This window comes from Lissotriton vulgaris, chromosome 2_1 (assembly GCF_964263255.1).
Source record: "Lissotriton vulgaris chromosome 2_1, aLisVul1.2, whole genome shotgun sequence".
Classification (NCBI taxonomy): Eukaryota; Metazoa; Chordata; class Amphibia; order Caudata; family Salamandridae; genus Lissotriton; species Lissotriton vulgaris.
In genome coordinates, this window is record NC_141687.1 from 1,469,294,339 (window position 1) to 1,469,317,148 (window position 22,810).

A 22,810-nucleotide genomic window follows, 5' to 3' on the forward strand; every position below is an offset into this window, starting at 1 on the left:
TCAACATTGAACCATGGGGCAGATTTGGTCTGTCTCATTGGTACATTATGTGACCAGGGCGCAATACTGTCCAGTGCCTCTGAGATACGCCTGTCCAGTGCCTCACAGGCTGACTCTATTCCCAGACCCCCAGGGGGCCCACCCTGGCCAAAGGCTTTGTCGAACGCCTCTGTGGAGAAGTTCGCCCATTTCCTGCATCTGTTCTTTGTTCCCATCTTACCCTGTGTTGTAATTTCATGTACCGCCGCCTTAAATGAAACCATGTAGTGGTCAGACCAGATCACGGGTATCGGGATTCAATGGCCAGCATCTCCCAGTTTGCGAAGATTGGATCGAGAAGATGGCCATGGCAGAGGGTGGGTAGTTCAGATTTCAGAGTTAGTTGGATTGCTGCTAGTTCCTGATGGATATCCTGCGCCACCACACTGGTGAGCTCATCAAAATGGAGGTTCAAGTCTCCTAAGAGTAAAAATCTCTCATACTTTAGGGCCGGCTGCATTACGTTCCCAATCAGTTTTTCGGCAAACCGCGCACCTGGCCCTGGAGGTCTGTATACCAAAAATCCCTTTAGGATATGGTTATGGGATGCGGAGATCGAGAAAAACCCTGATTCGCTATTCCTAATGTCAGCAATCTCCAGGGTGCACTGAAGCTCATATACAGCTTTGCTCTCGCAACTACTTAAGGGTATCAACATTTAGTACAATGACAATTGAAAAACAAAAATTAGAAGCTCACGGAAGACGGCGACCGGGAAACTAAAGAGGAGGGATACCGCACCATCGCGCAACGCGTGTGAAGAAACGCACCCGTTTTCTTCTTTGCCTAATTTAATGGATCCCCTCCCGGCACGGCTATCTACTTACCCGTAGTCAGTTTTACTCTTGGAATAACTCGACCAACCCCATTGGACAAAACATAACAGTGAGATCACTCTGGTGTTCCTTACCAATTGAACATACTGTCTTACCGATGTCCATACAAGAACAGACAAAAACTAGTGATGAGAATATTTTCCACTAGTCTTCATATTGTTAATTCAAGCGCCAGACTATCCTCAACTCACTTTCTCAGAGTTGAGCATAAAGCCCTGAAGAGTCGTGTTGACTCACCAGCACACGACGAAACACGTGTCGGCTTACTGTGACTGTGCTTCAAGTCTGGACATATTAAATCGTCATCTTGCAGTGACAAGAAACACACCAAAGAATCTGCTTCTAATTTTTGTTTTTCAATTGTCATTGTACTAAATGTTGATACCCTTAAGTAGTTGCGAGAGCAAAGCTGTATATTTGTTGCCAAGTCTTTGACTTCATTGGACGGTTAAGGGTGTTTTCCGTCTGCTCTTCACGCACTACCTCTGACTTACTCACACCACACACTGTAACGTAGAAATTAAGGCAGAGCGCCCTATATGTCTGAACTCTTCTAAAAACCCTGACCGCTGATTGCACTGAAGCTCATGCTTGCAAATTATTGCACTCCCCCCTCCCCCCCTCCCCCCCCCCCCCCCCCTCCCCCCTGTTGGCCTGTCAATCCTGCTGATTTCATACCCGGGGGAGAGCTTCTAGGATTTCTGGTGTCGAAGTGTTATTGAGCCAAGTCTCGGTAAGAAAGAGAACGTCCACCTGCCCATCTGCCAGATGGTCGTGGATCTCCGCCCTATGCTTCCCTAGTGATCGGCAGTTGATTAGGGCGAGGTTTAATATCTGTCCCCTTCCTCTGCTCTTCAACTGGCGACATACGGCAATGGAACAGTGCATGCATTTTTTGTTGCGGTTCTCCATATTAATACTGTGCTTAAATTTTTCCTTAGGAGTTGGGCGCAGTGCGTATAGCTGCTGGGAGCTGAATTGCCTTCTAGGATTGAAACTGGCAGGGATTCTGACCCCTGGTACCGGCCGGGCGCAGACTGGCTTGCCTTTGGCGCACGCGGCCATTTAGAGGCAATCATTTTATCCTCTGGCGCGCAAACAACTAGCCCGCTGCCTGCTCAATTACCCCCAATATGTTGGCAGTCTTCCGTGCAGCCAAAGCGCCCCCGGTCAGCTCCTAAGTCGTCTGAGCGGTGGGTGAGACTGCGTGCAATTAAAAATCAGGTGAGTGCTTTAAAAAAATCTCTTTAGTGAAAACAGCGTTACATACAGCACGGGCTCCCGCCTCAAGAGTCAATTAGGCATCAGTGTGATCACGGCGCAGGGCGATTTTTATCCTGTGGCGCGCAAAGAACTAGCCCGCGGCCTGCTCAATTACCCCCAATATGGCGGCACATTAAGACACACACTATGGGGATTTGGGGGGGCAGCCGACCAGCAGTTTGGTTGCGTTGGGCTGGTTGGGTCCTTTTTGGTTCCCTTGGGCGGTTTTACACAAAACCGGACATTTTGTAGGTCAGGCACCATTTCAGGTGCAGTGACACGGCAGCCGGGGTGGTGGCTTTAGCTTGTTGTCAATTTGGGCCTGGAACGCGTGTGGGAGGGCGTGGACTGCAGGTGTCAGGCGGCGCGAGCGGAGGACGTTTGGCGGAGGTGATATTGTGTTGGCGGAACTGCGTGGGTCGGGATGGCGGCGGATCGAGACCCCAAAGTGGCGGAAGCGTTGCGGCTCCTAGGGGAGGCGGACCGACTGGATATCATTAGGGCCAGAATTGCAGGTGAGGCCGCCGCGGCGCGCTGCCAACGGCGCCGCGGCAGCCGTGTGGGCGCACGAGCCGCCGCGGTCGCGACCCCGGACGGCTCAGAGAGGTGGGAGGGGGGGCGGGAGGGGGAGCGGAGGAGCAAAGGCCGATGGTGGAGGCGGGGAGGCGGCGCCGCGGAAGGCGCCGAAGAGAGAGGCCGTGAGGGCTGGGCGGCGAGGGAAGAAGAAGGCGCTGACATTTGTGGAGGGGCGGGAGGAAAGGAGTGCTGTGGGGGAGGGGGCAAATGCAATGCCGGACGCGGGGGCGGGAGGGCAGGGGGGGGGACGGGCCAGGAGGAGCAGGCCGGGCCGAGGAGACAGAGGGTGGGCAGGGGGCAGAGGGTGGCGCAGGGGGACCCGGGGGGGGTGAGAGACCCGGGGGGGATGCCCCAGGGTGGGCGGAGAGTTTTGCAGGCAGGTCAGGAGGGGGATGCAGGACTGGAGGGGGATGCAGGGGGGGCGGTCTCACCCTTGTTAATTGAGGAGACTGATGTGGAAGAGTTGGGTGGCGGGGTGGGGGGGGGGGCGGACAGGGAGCTGGATTGGAGCTCGTCGGAGGCGGAGGAGGGTGGGTCCTTGGGGGCCCGAGTGGGGTTCCCTCACCGGGGCGGGTGCTGCGGGGACAGGGGGGGGTGTGGGGTGTCGTGGACAGGGGTGGCGTGTAGAATGAAAAAATTAGTTGGACTATGCTCTGATTTTTAGACAAACTATGGATAATGCACAATTATATGGCTGATATGGAGGTAGTGGATCACCTCCTTCACAAAATACACTCGCTAATTCCTTGTATTCAGTTGACAATGTACATGACTCAGTCTTTCCATCGTCTTAGCAGATCTTGGACAGGAAACAGGCCTCCTAACAATGCGGTGAAGAAAATGTTGCCATCGGAAACAACCAGATACACAGAATTGGGCAGTTTCCGATTGCCAAAATGCTTTTTCATATGTGTAAAACACAAATTGCAATTCTGTAACTTGTTACCAAATCCTAATTTGCGTTTAGTAATTGGGTATTTGGAAGGAGCATATTAAGGGCGCCCCTTCCAAATATAGTAATTACAGTACTATGAATGTTTTGCAACCAGATTATGGTCGTAACACATTAAAGTTTTACCAACACCTCAAGGGTGGAAGTAACCATTCACAAATGGGAAGGGGTCCGAGCGCCTTCCTTTTGTGAATGTTGAAACAAATATTTTTTGAGAGCAGGCAGTGGTCCAAGGGACAACTGTCGGCTCTGAAGAAATAAAACTTGAACGTTTCATTTTATATTTTGAAACGCATAACAGGCTGCATTAAATTTTTTTTAAAAGTTTAATGCTTTATTAAAAAGCAATCACAGACATGGTGGTCTGCTGTCCCCAGCAGGCCACCATTCTGTAAAAGCTGCAATTCCTGATGGGTCACAAACTGCATCCTACCTCATTAATACTCATGTGGTAGGTTTATATGCGACCCCGTTAGGAATACCATAGTGAAACTCATTGTGTTACATACATTAGGAATGGCAATTTTCTAACATTGATTCTCAGAAAATCGAAATTAGGTTATCGCTATTCCTAAAATGTGTACATATGGCCCATGGTTCCTTTAGTCCAGTCTGTTTGGTGGTTACGCTTCCAGAGCCACAAAGTCTCCAAAATGAATTTGAAAGTGGTTGTGCTATAACATGAAAACTGTTATTTTCCAATGGCATAACAAGTGTTTCACTTTCCTTTACCATGTCCCCGGAGGTCAGTGATTTTTCCATCAATCCCCAAGATGGGTTTGGCCTTTTCTTTCGTCACCAATGGGAATGGCCATTTTCACAGCAAAGGCGAGATCAATACAAGACCTGGGAGCTCCTGAATCCACCAGTATTAGGACAGAAAGCCAGTCAGCAAAGAGAGAATCAACCACATAGAAGTATGCTCTGTTTTGAGCAGGAAGTAAAGCCATTAGGCTCGCATCTCTATTTAACGACGAGCTTGATAGTTTTCATACAATTGCAGGCAATTTCTCACAAAGTGGCCCACTACACAACAATGCATGGCAGAAGCTTTTTATGTGTCTGTTCTGTGTCCTCAGTAGCTTGTTTCGTCTTGACTGACGAAACCAGCATTGTTTCTTCATCAGCAGGACAATTGGAGTCTATTACTAAGGTATTTTCGTAACCTTAGAAAGGCCTTCCATGAGTTAGACTGCTTTCCTACTTTCTCCCCTTCATCTTCTGCTCAGTTTGTGGAGTTAAATTGATTAACGACCGAAGAAGTGGGTTTATTGACCATAGATAAAGCATGTTTGATCTCTTTGTGCACCCATTTGTAAAAAAACAGCAACCGCTGCTTCATCTGTCTAAGGTGTTTCAGCAAGAAGTCGTTGAAAAAAGCAATATAAGTCACATGTTCTTGGGAACCCAGTTTCAATGAAGGGAGCGCTATGTGAGCGCCTTGTTTGATATGGCGGAATTCAAGACTGCTTGCAGTTGACCCAAGAATGTGTTGAATTAAGACAGATGGTCTTGTTTCAATATCATAGGTGTAGGCCACATCAAGGTATCCTTAGATATGATAGGATGAAATCTACCTTGGCCGCATTATTAGTGAATAAGGGAGATTGACTCATGAAATCCAGCTGACAAAGCACTAAAAACACAAAAAAGCTTTTGGGTCTTCTGTATATTTCTCAGGCAGGGCTGTCATTGAATAATTAGTCAGGGTTATCCTGTGAATTTGGAACAAATGTCAGAGACCAGATCAGAGTTAAGTAAAGCTGTGGTACGAACTCTGCAATTGATTGAGACTGTTTAAAACAATATTTTGCTCGACTTCTGCCGTGTCCATTTTTTTTTTTACATCTCAATTGCGCTAATGAGAAGAAAGGTCGCAATTGGCCTGGCACATTGTCGGGACAATATGGTAAGGATGCCAATCAGGCCCGGTTCTAGCGGGTGGGCCAGGGCCACCCAAACATGAGCCTGACCCACCCAAACAGATGCCTTGGCCCTCCAAGTGAGGGCTTGAAGGCAGGCGCCATGTGGAGATGAAGGGGTGAAAAAATAAACAAAGCCTTCTGAACATGTGAATGGTCTTTTAAAGACCTGTGAAGTACTCGGGTGCAGCTGTGATAATCTCAAAGGCTGTCTGTGTGTGTGTGTGTGTGTGCGCGCACGGGCTGAGACAGCTTCGTGGGCGCGCACACAAACAGACAGTTTTTGAGATTATCTCAGCCGCACTAGGGGTACTTCAACGGTCTTTAAAAAGACCATTTACATGTTAAGAAGGCTTTGTTTATTTTTTTCTCCCCCTCGTCTTCACATGGCGAAAGGCAAAAAATCCTTTCTTTGACAAGGAGGAGGTCAATAGGGGGAGGGGCTATGGAGCGATGAGGGGCACTGTTGGAGGACCACAGTGTTGGAATCCGAGGAAGAGGTCATGGGATGGAGGGGGAGCTAGGGAGAGATGAGGGGCACTGGTGGAGGGTGGTAGTGAGGGAGTCTGAGGAGTAGGTCAAAGGGTGGGGGGCTACGGAGAGATGAGGGGCGCTGTGGAGGGTGGCAGTGAGGGAATTCGAGGAGGAGGTCACTGGTGGGGGCGGTGCCACGGAGAGATGAGGGGCACTGGTGGAGGGTGGCAGTGAGGGAATCTGAGAAGGAGGTCATGAGGGGAGGGCCTATGGGGAGATGAGGGGCACTTGTGACGTGTGGCAGTGAGGGAATCCGAGGAGGAGATCAATAGGGAGGGCCATGGAGGGAAGAGGGGCACTTTTAAAAGGTGGTAGTAAAGGTATCTACGGAGAAAGAGGTTATTGGTGTGGCGCCAAAAAAGACTCTCGCATCAGCGCTAAAGCCGACCCTGTCATGGCCTTCCTGTTTTTGTTTAAATAGCAGTAGGGTCATAAGGGCTGCTGTGGACATACTTTAAAGTGCGTGCCAATTATATTTACTGCTATATTCAATGTTTTAAGTTTGAAGGTGATTTTACTAATGTTTTTACAGGGAAAAATGAAAGTGGAGTCCGATGGTGCCTGATATGGGGCTGGGGCCCAAGGTTAGCTGCGAGATAAGGTGCACTGAAGAGGAATAGTGGATAATCAAGTCTGTAAGAGATTGCGTTGCAGAGTCCGGGGTGAGGTGGAGGTAGTAATGAAGAGAGATTCTGACTGAAGGCTCTCACAGAGGGAGCCTGAGCTGTGTCACTTGCCTGATAGTCCCACCTCAGAAACCTCCTCTTCCCATCAAAGGAACTTTACATGGAAAAAACACTTTTTGAGAGTGATAATATGTAGAAAGAGATTTGAAAAAGAGTGTGTTTTACTGGGCCTTGTAAGACTAAGAAGAGATAAAGGAAGGACCTGAAGTAGGCCTGCCCGGACATATATGCAACAAATTGAGCCCGAAGTGGCCCCCCAAATGCCCCATCGGCCAACCCAAATAAAAATTCCAGGAGCCGGGCCGGATGCCAATGCTGACCCAATGCCTTCCCCTACAAATACTTTTTTCTGATAATCAATTTAATTGAAAAATGACAATTTACAAAGGAAACAGAGATTAATATTACAGCACAGATACTTATCATCAATGTGTTTGCATGCATAGAAACCACAACCCACAGTATATTTCCAGTTCCCCTACAAATATTTAATAGAATATGCACTACATATGAGACTGAGGAAAATAGGGAAAGATAAGGGAAAGGAGAAACCCTGGCTCCGCTCAGTCCTCAGGACTGCGACTCTCATTCTGTAGCTGTACACCACCTTTGGCGCGACACAGTATATTATTATTATTATTATTAGGGGACTTCAGTAGTGAGCATATAATAGGTATTATGCACAGTATCTGACGATATTCACCACTGTAGGCTAAGGGTAAGTAATCACACAGAGCAAATGTAAACATTCCAGGGGCAGACACATGGGAGAGGAGCAGATGATGGGAGTGCTGTTCCAGCAACAGGTTCCATAGTGGTTTTAAAGGGAAGCGAAAAAGGTGCAGATATTAAACAGGATAGCAATGAAAGGAGGGCGAAAAACAACAAAGGCAAAGGGAAGGCTCAGTGCAAACTGGTAAAAATATGAAGTAAACCCAATAAAACACGCAATTACCAGGCAAGATTTCACGGTTGCGCTAGGTTAAATACTGTCTCTTCCCTGTTGAACTGGAAGTACTCCGCCATCTGGAATTGGGAAGTCATCATACCTTCGAAAGTAACAGGTTCCGTTGTGGAAAGGGCAGGATGCTAACATTTCTAGCATCTCTTAGGTTGCCTTATGGTTTTCCACGCTCTGCATGTCCTTTTCTCAAGTCTGATATGTACCAAAAAATGGCGAGAGCCCTTACACACTCCTCTCAGAGAGTTGCTGTCAGTGCAATACGTGCGATTTCAAGTGGGGTTGGCAGGGTTAGTCACAGAGGATGGTAGGGAAGCGTGGCAGGACAAACTGATTATATCTATGCTAAAACATCGCAGTCTCTTACACAGTTTAGAGCTAAAGGTACAGGGTTTAGCATAAAGGTTTCAAGGTACATATATGTATTTAGCATTAATGATGGAAAACTGTATGATATGATTCAACTTTGCCATTGAGGGTTTCTATTGGCATCACAAACCCCAAGACCTGGTGACACCATTACTAGTACACTTCTGATTTCAATCTGAGCAGTGCAGTAGGATCTGAGGGGCACAAATAACGTACAATTCTAGACCTGTAATTTTTAATAAAGGAGAGGCTTTTCAACTGGGGTCTCTGAGAGACATCAAATACAACTGAGGCTCCATTCGTGTTGTTTATGTATCACATCACTCACAGTCCGTTGGTGAAATACCTCCCCATTAATGATGGCTACCGATTTACAATATTATATGTTTGAAATGCCTCAAAATACAGTCGGTTATATAATACTTTTTTTTTTTTTTTTTACCCCAAATCTACTCTTATTTATAGCAAAAAATGATCTGTTGATAGTTTCTTGCCTTCGGCCCTTCTCCTTTCCCATATTTTTTTATTTAGATTTCCATTTTCATCGGTGTAGTTACTTTATTTTCAGAATTTAATTGATTATTGTAGCCTCTATGGAGGGGGAAATGTATGTATTTAAAAAGAAATCAAGCAAGAGGACTTAATTTCCCACCATCCATTAGCACAGGAAGTGACATCACTTGGTCTCATCCACCTGAATAGGAATTAACGACTGAATTTCCCATCAACCATCTGGACACGAAGGGCCATTACTGGTTTTCCTGCCAAAACCGTTTTTTAAAGAAGAAACCAAGCAAGCGGACTTCATTTCCCATCACCCATCAGCACAGGAAATTACATCATGGCAACCTGGACTCCCCCCCCCCTCCCACCCCAGGACCTACTTAATGACAGCTGTAACAGAGTCATGCGGAACCCTCGCCTACACACCACCCGACCACAAGCCACCTTTATCATCTTCATCACTGGCTTCCGCTCACCATCGACTCCAGAGCTTACATTCTCCTCGGTGATCTCTATTTTCACCTGGAAGACCAAAATGACTACTGCACCACAGTGCTCCTTGAAAGCTTGCGAAACATCTGACTCACCCAGATCGTCACAGAACCAACATACACTGTAGGACACACTGGACACCATCTTCACCACATGCAACAGCATCATATACATTTCCACCACACAGCTCACATGGATCGACCACTCAATCATCCACTTCCAAATCAACACACCTCAAATCAACACCCCTACCAGATTCAGAACTCTAAGCCGCAGCTGGGGCAAAATCTTAGAAGCAGACTGGCTCAGCGCCCTCAACACTGATCAGCCTAGCCCCACCGACAATCTCGAAAAGGACATCAACAACTTCAACAATTATATCAAGAAGTGCGCAGACTCCCTCACACCCATCAAACCCAACAAGCATAGTAGATCAAACAAGCAGGCCAATTGGTGTACAGAAGACTTCCAAGACACTAAACAACACTGTAAGCTTCTAGAAAGGAAATGGAGAGCCAGACAAAACTACCAAGAGAACTATCCACAAGGCTGCACTCCAACGCGATCACCAGCAAATTACAGACACAATGAAAAAAGCACTAGTGGACCGCATCGACGTAGCTCCAACAGCTGCAAAAATGTCACCTTGCCCTCAGTCACTGTCAACAACATTGCTGCCTTCCAACAACTCTTGACAACCTAGCTAAGTCTTTCCACTGTAATATCACAAAACTCTACAGCAACTCCGCACAACAATCCAACCACATAGAAACCATCACTAACCTACCAACCTAGACATTTACCTGACCAAATGGACAACCCTCACCAGAAACTACACAGCGACAATCATGCAGATCATCCACTCAAGGGCCACAACGGACCCATGCCTCCATCACATCTACAACCCGGGTGCATCACCAGTTATCACTACCTTAACCCACATCAAAACCTCCATTATGTCTGCCACTTTACCAAGTGAATGGAAACTTGCAGAAATCAACACCATCCTTTAGAAGCCAACAGGCGACCCAAATCAACTAAGAAACTTCCAAACCATCTCCCTGCTCCCCTATCCTGCCAAAGTAATTGAGAAGACGATTGAAAAGCAACTCACACGCCCACCTCAAACTTCACCATCTTCTAGACAACACACAATCAGGATTCAGAAAGAACTACAATACTAAAACAGCACTCATCATGGCCACCGATGACATTGAAAACATCCTGGAACGAGGAGAAACATTGGCCCTCATCCTCCTCAACTTCTCTGCGGCTTTCAACACTGTCTCCCACAACACCCTCATCAGAAGACTCCTCGAGACTGGCATACAGGGATCCATTCTCAGATAAATCTGTTCCTTTCTCATGGGAAGATCCAGAATGGTCAGGCTGCCACCCTTCACATCAGCCACCAAGAAACTGATATGAGGTGTCCCACAGGGATCGTCTCAGCCCCACTCTTTTCAACATTTACATGACACCGCCTGCCAACATCATCCGTTCACAAGACATCACCGACATCTCCTACGCCGATGACACCCAACTCATCCTTTCCCTGACGAACAAGACAAACCGCCACAGAACCAACTTCCGCAACTGCATGACCATGGTACCAGACTGGACGCAAATCAACTTCCTGAAGCCCAACTCCAACTAGACAGAAGTACTGAACTTCGGCAACAAGACCTCCCCATGGGATTCCACCTTATGTCAGTCAAAGCTAGGAAAAACACAGACAGACCACACATGAAATCTAGGGATCATCCTAGATGACAAGGTCAACATCACTGCTCAATTAAATTCAGTGTGCACCTCCTGCTTCCACATCATATGCATACTGCGAAAGATCTTCAAATGGTTGCCTTAGAACTGGACTATGCCAACCTTCTCTACACTGGAATCTCCAAACAACTTCTACACAGAATCCAGACCAACCAGAACACAGCTGCAAGACTCATACTCAACCTCCCTTGCTGCACCCACATCACACTGCACCTCTGGAAGCTTCACTGGCTTCCCATTCATGAGCGCAGCCAATTCATACATTTCAAGAACACATAGAAAGCCTTATACAACATAGGGCCAGAATACACGAACAGCAACATACACTATCACCAACCCACCTGACACCTATGGGCTTCTTCACTCTCACTCGCACACTCTCCCCGCATCTGCAAAAGCAAACCTGGAGGTCGCTCATTCTCCTACATCGCACCCAAGACAAATAATGACCTCCCTGAATACATCAGACCCTCGCCTCACTTCTTGAGTTCCGCAAGAAGCTGAAGACCTGGTACTTCATATAAGCACATTGGGACCACACATCTACCCACATTGCCCAATCACCTTGTTTTCCTTCTTTACATCTTTTTTATTGAGTTTATGCATTCACAGGCAGTCTTACATATGCATATAATGTATATTTTGGCTTTCCTCTAACAGTTACAGTTGTTACAATATATTCTCATTAGTAGATCATCAACACTGTTCAGGATGTAATAATAACAGTGTTTACCACGTGTATCCGAGGTACCGAAGTAATTTTACGAGGTAAGGAGCTACTTCATACTTTAACTTTGTTCATCGTTCCGCACTGTGTAAGACTTACGGTTAGGCACAGTTGAGTTAGTAAACGTATTGTTTTGCATGAGTTCATTTAGTTCTGACATATTGCCCATAAGGGAGAAAAGAAAAAGGATACAACAAGAAGAAAACCAACAACTTTGACCTTGCCCTAAGTATCTTGTCTCGGCTTTCCCGCATGGCCTTGCGCAATATGGCGTTACTAGTATAGCTTTCGGTGTCCCCTGTCTGTGGCGTATACACCTATGTGACTTCATGTTTGTCAAGTAGTTTACCATGGAATATCGCTATCTGCCGTCAGATAGCCTATCCGGTTAAAGCCACTTGTCCACCCATCCCTCGGTCAGGAGGTCTCTCAGGCCCCTCTCACTCATACTGCTATAGCTAGCCCAAGAGAGCGTCCCATTGTGCTGCTATGGGGGTGTGGCGTAGACCCAATGTTTCCTCTCGTCTGATGGTGAAGGTTTCTGCCTTGGCCCATGCTAGTAGTGAATGGCGCATGCCTACGTATGTGGTCGGTCTGCTGCTTTTCATCGATTAGTTAGTAGTCTTTTGGCTACCACCATCCCTAGATCTAGGAACCTAGATGTTACCTTAGTTGTTGGTGTTCTCTTAAACTTGTGTAGCAAGTATACCGGACATTTAAAGGGCAGTGTGCGGCCTGTACAGGTGTGTAACATTCTGGCGATCGTGCCCCAATATGTTCCAATCCGAGGGCAGCTCTATAACATGTATTAGCTTGGCTCCCAGCTCAGCGCATCTCAGGAACTTAGCGTCCGCCCCACTGAAATATTGAGTGATTTTAGCAGGCGTGAGGGAAGCCCTGTGGATTATATATAGCTGGATTTGCCTGAATCGATTGTTTCTGGGTATGCATGTTAGACTTTCCAGTCTTTGTGCCCTTTCTTTGTCGACGAACTGGCACCCTAGGTCCAGCTCCCACTTGTGGTGGAGGGAATCCAGGCTTACTGCCGCTTGGGTCCTAAGCGAGCCGGCGAACCAGCGTAAGAGATGTCTGCCGCACCCCATGACATGTAAATACTGTACGGTGAGGTGTGATTGCAAGTCCGTAGTCATGTCCCCCCACCTGGCCGTCAGTGTGGCTATCAGCGAGCGGTGTGTGAGTAATTGTCCCGGTGAGAGTCCCTCTACTTCTGCTAAGGAAGTATGTGGTGTGAGCGCTCCATCTCGGTATAGATCTTCTAGGGTCTGGACCTCTCTCTCTTGCCACTCCTCAAGTGACTGTGCCGTAAGCACCATGTGGCCACTGGGTTACCGCTCCAATGGTATCAATGGCGCATAGGGAGTAATGCTTTGTGTTGTGTATAAGCTCCTGCGGAAGCATTTGTATGCCACTGCAAGTAATAATGGCTCTGGTGTCCGCGATTTCGAGGTGTGGTGGAAAAGTCTAACAATTCTTTCTAGCGAGTATGGTGGCTGCGCAGTGGCCATGCCTGCGCGGTTCCTACCTGCTAGCCATCGGGCTATCCACTGCAGTTGAGCAGCGAAATACTAGTGCTCAAAGCAGGGCGCTGCTAGGCTCCCTTGGTCTGTTGGTAAATACAGTTTTGCTAGTGTCGGGCACTTCCCCATATAAAGTCCCTAATCTGTTGTTCTAGTGTAGTGAAGAAGGAAGCAGGGATGTATGTAGGGAGATTTGCAAAATAATATAGGAGCCTAGGGAGGATTACCATCTTGGTTAGTGCTACTCTACCTGTTATTGCATGTGGAAGCGTGCCCCAAAATTGCATTTGCGACCAGATTGCCGCCAGAGCTCTTCCCGTTAAACAGATCTTTCGGCTGGCGATAGATCCGGAAACCTGGGTAACGAAAAGTATTTTCCCTCCACTGTACCTTTCTACCACTAATTGAGAAGTCTGGGTCTTGTCCCGCCTCGTTGAATGCATATATTTGCATGACTTGTCCACATTCACCCACAACCCAGAGACTTTGGCAAAGTTCTGCAACAGGTGTGCCAGTTGGTCAGGGACTCTCTATGTCTTTTATATATACGAGGATATCTGATACCTGATGTACAGCATCTCCTAGAGGTATACCGTCTCCCAATATGATGCGCATCGCCTCTGCCAGTGGCTCTATTGCGAGCGCGGAGAGGCGGGGGGTCAGGGGGCACCCCTGCCTAGTTCCTCTACGCACCGGGATAGCATTCGAGATGTAAGGTCCCATTCGGTCCCTGACTGTGGGGCCAGTATAAATCAGATTGACCAATTGAAGGAACCCAGGGCCTAAGTCATACTTCTGTAGTGTTGCAGGCAGGTAGTCCCATTCTAGGGAGTCGAAGGCTCTTTCCAAGTCTAATATTAGACATCCCTCTCTCAGCCACTCTTGCACGGCATCCGTAGCTACTCTAAAAAAAGCGTCTCAGGTTGAGGGAGGTACTTCTGGAGGGCACAAAGCCAATTTGGTCTGGGTGGACCAGTGCAGGGACCACCTGTGCTAATCTATCCGCTAACACTTTAGCAAGTATTTTGTAATCTGTATTTAGTAGGGCCAAAGGTCTGTAGGAACCAAGTTCCATTGGATCTTTATCTGACTTTAATAAGGATACCAGGTATGCCTCTTGCATTGAGGGAGGAAGTTTGCGCTCCTCTAAGGCGTTAATGTCTAAGGAATAACGTTTTTGTGTGAGAGTCTCACAATAGGCCTTATAGTATTCCGCCGGTAGGCCATCCGGCCCAGGCATTTTCTCAGATGGCATCCCCTATCTCCTCCAATGTGAGCTGGCCGTTAAGTATTGCTTGGTGCTCTTCTGTTGCAGTGGTTAATTGTATGGAGCCTAGAAACTTCTCTAGGCCCTGCTCATCACTTCGCCCCCGGGACTAATACAGCTTGATGTAGTGTTGTGTCATAGCTTTATGTACTTCATGTTGTGTATATAACATATCCCCTGCAGTTGTACGTATGGCTCCTATCAGGGTGCGGGCATATTCTTGTTTTATCAGCCAAGCAAGCAGTCGGCCCTCTCGGTCAGCTGAGGCTTGTGTGCGGGCTGTATGTGCAGTGCAGTTATGGCATCGTAAGCGCTCCAGCAGCTCAGCATGATCCGCTTGCAATTTCTCTAGGTGCCTTAGATCCTTACTCTTCCCTTCTCCTTCCTGGTCACACCACAACAACTGGGACTCTATCTTTGTGAGGGAGGCAGTCAACTGCTTGCGCACATTCCACGTGGCCCCTAAGCAATGCCCCCTAATCACTGTTTTAAAAGGCTCCCACTCTATCAGTGCACTGCTTGCCGTGCCTTCATTTAGCTCAAAGTATGCAAGGGTGCCAATCCCTAGTGATGTGCGAAACTCTGGGTCTTCCAACGCACTAGGTTGGAGGCGCCACGTAGGTATGGGAGGGCGATCCGTCTCCCATTCAAGCTGCATCCACAGGGGGTTGTGATCAGAGTGTGTCCGACCCAGATATTCCATCTTCTTAATCAATGGGAGTAGTGATTGGGAACCCACTAGTCTATCTAGTCGCACATGCAGGCCATGCACTGCTGAGTAATGTGAGTAAGCGTGCATTGTGGGATTGAGAGTGCACCAAATGTCAATGAGTGTCCAGTGTGTAAGCCAGTCCACCAGAGCCTGGGCGTTAGATGAAGCAGGGGTTCTACTCAGGGGGAAAACGACCTGTTCAGATCTATGCTGAGCACTGAATTAAAGTCTCCTCCCACCATCTAAGGAATTCCCGACCAAGGGGCTAGGTTCTCTGACAGACGCGTAAGGAATGAGGGTTGGTCTACGTTTAATATTGTTTGGCCATTTCCCCGCCCTCTCATGAAGGTGTATCTATTGCCCAATCACCTTGATACCCTCTTGGGTGATTCGTGTGCTATACGAATCAACATAACATATCAGAAGCTGCAATATGTAGGCCGAACCATGCAAACCTCAGGCAGTATTTCACATACTTTAAAAATGATGTAGTTTATTTTGGAAGAAATCAACCCGATTGCCACTTGGTTCCTCTGGTTGTGGCACGTTCTAGCCCTTGAATTGCTCACGCACATATCAACCACATGGATGCCAAATTGTCTGGCAACCACTAATACGTTACCTTTCTAAGATGAAGCACTTTCAATTGGTTCCCCTTAGGCTACAAGCTCTGCAAATGTTTGATGACTCTCTTGAACCTTATGAGAGGGGCCATCAACAGGATTCCTCTGACCCGCCATCCCTGTAGGCGAGGCCTTACATCTTCCTTTATGCCAGGACCTTTGAGCCCCTCCAACAACAGGTTATTCATAATGCAACTTCCCCTGCTCCCTCACTTGGTTGAGTGGTTTGATCCTCTCTTCTTTCTCTCCCTTTCCTTTTGCTTCCTACTTTCCTTTTGTTCAATGTGGGTGAACTGCCTCTGATGTTGCTCAGTTTGGATTATCAGTTTGTCTGTCGTATGAACCAGGTGAGCATGGTATGCTGTATGTTGCTTTACATAAATCACCTAATGATGTTGGCAAGGTCAAGCCTCCATAAGATTTTAGTGATGTCAGATGTCTTACCTTGGTCTTTCCCGAATTGAGAGAGATGTCCTGTAACCTTAGAAGGATCAGTAGCCTATTGTTTCACTTGTTGCTTTACTATCCCTACCTTCCTTTGCAGTACGGGTTAGGGTGAGAATGTACTCCTTTATTTCCGTTTTACTCGAAATGTTCTGACATCCATATTGAGTGATGATGTTCTTTTTATGCCTTTTTGATGGGGCTACATTGTACCTACTTGTATGTTATTTTTTCTGTGTCATGTGCTCAATAAACAGATTTGAAACAAAAAATGATGTGGTTACTTATTGGAAGTTAATCAATTACATAAAGTCACAAAGAATAAATAAACGGAAATCTTTGGAAAGTCATCGTTTTATTGTTTTCACATAGAAGATAAAAAAACATTGAAATATAATGTTCCACATGTCGGGATTGGTGGCTCTTAATTGATAATCATTAGTGAACATTTACATCAGGTAGTATCAAACACGCACTAAAGTGCTCACACCACAGCTGGTAAGTAGAGGTTTCAGATGCTTTGTTGTGGTACCTTCAGTTTTGGGCAAAACAAAGCAGTATGAGGGTCGAACTCATAATAGTATAATATAAATGGTAAACCCATGTTTCAGATATATATCCGGGATTGCACAAATAGAACTTGAGAAAATAAAACCTAACATTCAGTGATATAGTTTGATGCAGATAGAGCTCAGTAGTAAATCTCCCAAGACATTCCTTCTGTATATAATCGAGGAAATCTTCAATAGGTTAAATTTATTCTGACTGTATCAATCAAATCGACCATATTTTATATGTTCTTAAAAGATTGGGTAAGACAAAGTGTTCAAAGGCCTTAAATAAGTGAATGATTGTTTTTTTAATTAAGGGATGTTGAGTGATGTATGTGCTGTTCTCTAACCATTCAAGTGGAAGTTTAAAATGTGTAAAGCAAAAAAAACAATTGTGAAAACTGGATCCTTTCCAATGCCTTTTACTAAAAATCCCTTGTCTAGTTGACTTACTTGATTATCTTAAACGGCACATTGGTATTTTACCTGCTAGTTCCTATGCATGTAATCATTAATGTTGATGATCTTCTGTGCTCGCGGATCAACATCTTGTCTTTTCCTTGAAACTGCACTATTCCAACATCTATCTTATTTGAATACTTTGTGTGCAAATTCACCTTTAGAATGCTAATGATATTTATTTCATTTTTAATCATAACAGGTAATGGAAGTTTGAACAGAAAGAGAATGGTCAGCAGATCTCTAAAATGTAATGACAATTTGAGACTACGTAAGTCTACTTTAAAAAGACAAAAAACAAACACGATGCAGAGTCTTTATGAGAGAAGCAATTCTAAAAGTCACATGTGTTTAGGAAGTGATCGCGAACTGGGAGGAGAGCAGAATGAGCACTGGCAAAGTGAGTCCATTCAACTCACCGATTGCAATTTAAATCAGATAGTGACCGATGTACAGAAATTGGATACATACACTGCATGTGAGAGTGGGATGAGAAATGAAAATGCTGTTCCACTGATATCAGTGCCTCTTCAGAACTGCAGACCGTACCTAAGTGCAGAGCTTGAGCAAACCTGCCACAAGAAAAACCATCCTGAACCTCAGCGTGGGAACAAAGTAAAAGGACGATATACATGTACTGAGTGTGGAAAAGGCTTTTCTGCAATGTCAGCTCTTATTATACATGAACGAACACATACTGGGGAGAGACCTTACCACTGTACAATATGTGGGAAAAGTTTCAAACAAACAGGAGTTCTTCATAGACACCAAAAAATGCACACAGGCGAAAGACCTTATCAGTGCAGTGTATGTTCAAAAAGCTTTAATCTTAAGCACCATCTAGTTGGACATCAGAAAATACATACAAAAGTACTACAGCATTGTGAGGCCGATTTGTTGGAAGCTGTGTAAGTGCTGGATAAATTATGAGGCTACATGACAAATGAGATGGTTAACAGGTCCATAACATTAAATGGAAAAATAATATTAATTATCAGAGCCTTTCAAAATGTGAAATAAAGAAATAACTACTGCCAGTCATTTTAGGTGCAGAGGACATATTTACAAGCAAAAAACTATATGCTGTTTATGAAAAATAACATTGGGAAATCTGAAAGAATGTATTTTCAGCACAGTGCATACCATGCCATGAAATAAAGAGATTACAAGTAAATTAATATCTAAACTTAGCCTTACATGTCATGGAGTTCAACCTAGAAACCTAGCCTTCCAATACTAACCCCAAAGAGGACACATTACATGTACTTTATATGAGAAAGCGTCACCAGAGAATACATACAAGAGAAAAGACAATGTTGGAATTAAAGAATGATCTTAAATACATCATAAGCAATAAGATACGAAAGAGAATAAATGACTCAGGTCCATGATCATGGGCTGCTAAAGAAAATTCCCCATATTTCAGTATTTTCGTTGCTTGAAAATTCTTATGCTTCAATTGAAAGTATGCAAGGGAAAGTTGTGGTTATTCATCGGATCATTGATCTGGAGTCTGGCATCTGTGCTGCTGCATCATGTTCCTCTCGGAGATCTTCATAATGTCTGCAACTTTTGCCTGGCACTTTTGCTGTGGAATACCTCTGCTGTTAGGGTTATTGGTGCTTTTCTTTGAACAAATGGGTGTTGAGGCCCTGTTATATTTTCCTGAGGCATTTTGGGGCAATTGTGATGCTTTCCTTAAATCCGCCATCTGATGAACAAGGAGCTGAGAGTCAACTGAGCTTGTGAACTCAGGCCAGTTGACACCCAGTTTTACTGTGGATGTTGAGTGGGTCTGTCTCTATGGCTTAACTCCATTGAACAACATCGTGCTGGTGCTCTTTCAAAAATGGACATGGTTATATGCAGTTTTATGCCAGGTGGCTGCTCTCTTCAAGTAAAATAGAAACCCTGTCACCATTTTTAAAACTTGTGTACCATTTTATTGACATGTATCTGCTTTACAAAGTCCCGTATTGAATAATTACAGTTACAAGGTTGGCTAAACATATAGCTATCAACCTTGTCAGGCATTACATAACCTCTGCGTAAGTATTGATATAGTCCTGTTAATATTTGTTTTTAAGCATAGTTAAATTACCAGAGTAATGTATTGGACCACCATTATAACTCTGTATGTGTTTTGCATTATTGTAGAATTTTTCATTTCACTGACTATATATTAAACGCATATCCCTCAATATATTGTAATATTAATAACTATTATTTCACAGGGATAGTCTTTGCATGGCAAATGTGTTTTAATAGAGCTACATGGCTTTGTAGTTAAATCTTTTAAATAATGTATTTCAGCAAGAAGGCACACTTGCCACACTTCCTGTGAGCCTTTCAGCTGTTTGCAAATGCTCTACTTTTCTCGTGAATGTATACTTTAATGAAATATTTTGGTGGATAGTCTTACTGTGTTAAAAACATATGTAGTCCCATGCTGTCATGAACTGTGCATAGAAATCCACAGTGGTTGATGTAGCATCAATGAGTTCTTTTAAGATTATGGTAGCGTTCTAGTTCACGACATTGTATCTTAGAATTTATACAGTTTGCTCTGAATTCTACTTCTAAAAGTAGGAAACCTAACACTTTTTCAGTCAGTAGTCAGTTTGGCTTGAAGCCATTCTGACCAACATTCACTCCTTGCTACTCACACTTTAAGATATTCACTACTACTTACACTCATTCTCTGACATTTACTATGTACAGCAATAACTCACACTGCTGCTGTTGCTCAGATCTCTACACCACCACTCACACACAGCTATTCACTGCTCTTCCTTAGCCAATTAAATCTCTCCTCTGGCAAAACCACAAGAATGTTGACCTAGACACATACACACATATATGCACACACGCTCACCAATAACACTCTCACAGCCACTCTCAAGCATTATATAAATGCCACACACTACACACCACCCCATATATATATATAACCTACTGGCGGTCGCCAGTAGGTATATATAGTTAGGATTTTTTCTCTATGTAACTTTTGAAAATTCTATGTCTAATAACTTTGGCATTTGTGGACGGAATCGGCTGAAATTTTCAGGAAAATGGCACATTTTGTTTCTGATCAGCCCCTGAAAATTTGGGGGGGTTTCGTCAAGGGGGGCCGAGAAAAAAGGGGGGTCCCAAAACGCGTTTTTCCCATTCATTTTTCCATAGGGCGTTTGGCCTCACTTTCAGCTCGAACGGCTGAATGGATTTGCACAAAACTTGGCAAAATTGTAGGGATTGTTAGCCCGATGTGCCTTTGCTGGGTCTCAATATATGTGCTCCATTGGATTTTGAGAAATTAACGTTTAAAAAAACAGATATATCTGTGACAGTGTCCCGGATAGTGCTCCAGTTCGCGTACTTTTCGCGTAACGGAGCTTTGCGAAGCGAAGCTGATTGGCTCTCCGGCGTCTGTCAACATTCTAAACAGTCCGTAGCGGCCGCCATCTTGTCTCTCGGTAGGATCGAGAGACAAGAGGAGGCCAAAGCGAAGGGGCAAATGACCATAAGGGGGCATAGTAGATTCTCCCTGACCCCCTAGGTTTGATGTGGAGGCTTTAAAAGGGCCCCTCGTGGGGTGCGCCCGGTACGCGTACCGGAAAGCGGTCTATGGAGCGTACTATAAGGAAACAAGAATGATTGACTTTTAACTTATTGTATGTTTATTGATTGTTCGTTTTGTTGTTTTTTTTGTTTTTTTTTATTTACGTAGCAACATGTAGGTACCAATGCAGAGTCTAAAAATCAATAAACGCCGTCTCCTTTGTAGATATCTTGCATGTTGTTACAGAAGTTATTGTGCTATATGGAATTCATACCATAGTCTGTCAGGAAAGCCGAAACAACATGGAGGCAGGAGATGATAAAGAGATGTTAAATACACATTGGAGATAATATAGTGGAAGAAAGGAAGTAACTATGAGCAAAGTTAGTATGTAACACAAAAAAGTTGCACAGTATATATTAAGTCTGATTTCACGTTATAATCAATTTGCTACTACTTTACAATATACATATAAAAATGAATAATGTGTCAAACAATTTTTGAATTATGAAATAAAAATTTATTATTCTGATTCTTTCTCAAAATTTAAAAGAAATTCTAAAAAATCATTATCTTTTTTTTTTTCATTTTCCAGTAGAAAATCTACTGCTTCCACACATTGCAGAAGTTCATTGTTTAGTGAATCGTCGTAGAATTCATGGTCAATTTCCGACTCGATTTTTGTTCCTGATTCAATTTTCAAGTTATTTTCCTGTTGTCCTTCCATTTTGTATGCTGAAAAATGAATTTTTATCAGTACAGATAGGGCACTGTTGGGTTTCAGTACAGACAGGCAGTTTGGTTATTTAAACAGTGATTTTTTCGTTGGGCAGTGTATGGTATCAAATTGGAAGTAGAAATATGAAGAAAATTATCAAATAAACTCTTAGTCAATTCTGAATTATACAAGACAAGTCTAACTCCACCCATAACTAAAACGGAGAAGTCTATTTTATTCTATAAGTATTACAGAGTGATAGAATATAACTGTCAGAAAATGTTTTCCTAATTAGCTTACAGTACAGAACATACTTCAGTTTTTAAAATAATATCTTACCTTTTAAATACAACTTGAAGTTATCAGTTGAATTTTAGTGGATATTTTCTTCAAGAAGTAGTAGTCAAAATGGCTGTGTTTCTCTCTCTTTGTTTATATATATTCAGGTACATAACCAATCAAATGTCATGATATTATAGTAGAAATTGAAAGTAATATTTTAATTGGTGGTCAATTCCAACACTTCCGATATGTTTTGTGAAGTAATTTACCTCAGGGATTTTAGAGAGTTCTACATGCTAAATGTCTAAATGGTATTCCAACGAAATTTGTGAAAATGGTAGGGATTGGTATGTAGTATGAGCTAATGTTTAATTGGTGAAAGTGTCTCCAGTGGTTTTTCTGTAAATTACTTTCCCACCTTTTTTGAGCGAGTGCTTGTCAGTGCGTGTCCCGGTACGCGAACTTGCAGCGTTACGGGAGTCCTCCATTTTGTGTTTCGGTAGACTTGAGTTACAAGATGGAGGGTAAATAATGTTCAGAATGGGTAGAAGGGGGTACTTTAGACGTATCCTGACCCCCTACGTTTTCTGAGGGTGGCTGAGGAGGCTCATATATGTCGAGAAAAATAATTGAATTTTTCACGTGGTTAGCTGCCGGTACGCGAACTGGGTAGCGAACCGGGAAGCGAACATAAGTGAAAATTAGTGAAAAAAGGTACATTCGAAATTTCAAAAGAGTAAATAAAGTTAAGGTAGCTCTGAAAAGAGCTTTTGGGTTCTGTGTAAGTTCTAGATACTTATAAGTAGGAACCAATACACATTCTTAAATTTAGTAGGAAAACTCTGTTCCCCTCATCTGAGAAATGCACGCCATCTCCTCTGTAGATATCTTGCATATAGTAACGCAAGTTATTGTTGTAGATGCAGCCCATTCATTGGTCTCTCATGTAAGCTGAAACAGACTTATTTACATGCTTCTTCGATTTCTCAATTTGTGGACAAAATTGATTGGACC

At 44.4% G+C, this 22,810-nt stretch overlaps 1 protein-coding gene across 2 annotated transcripts in view; it reads left to right on the forward strand.

Moving 5' to 3' along the window:
* LOC147732780 (uncharacterized) overlaps positions 1-19,440 on the forward strand; it is a 635,036-nt gene extending 615,596 nt beyond the window's left edge. For both annotated transcript variants that reach the window (XM_086957331.1, XM_086957332.1), the window contains exon 10: positions 17,440-19,440. In XM_086957331.1, coding sequence (XP_086813457.1) covers positions 17,440-18,149 — 710 coding nt within the window. In that variant the 3' untranslated portion in view covers positions 18,150-19,440. The remainder of the gene's footprint in view (positions 1-17,439) is intronic.
* The last annotated feature ends 3,370 nt before the right edge of the window (positions 19,441-22,810 follow it).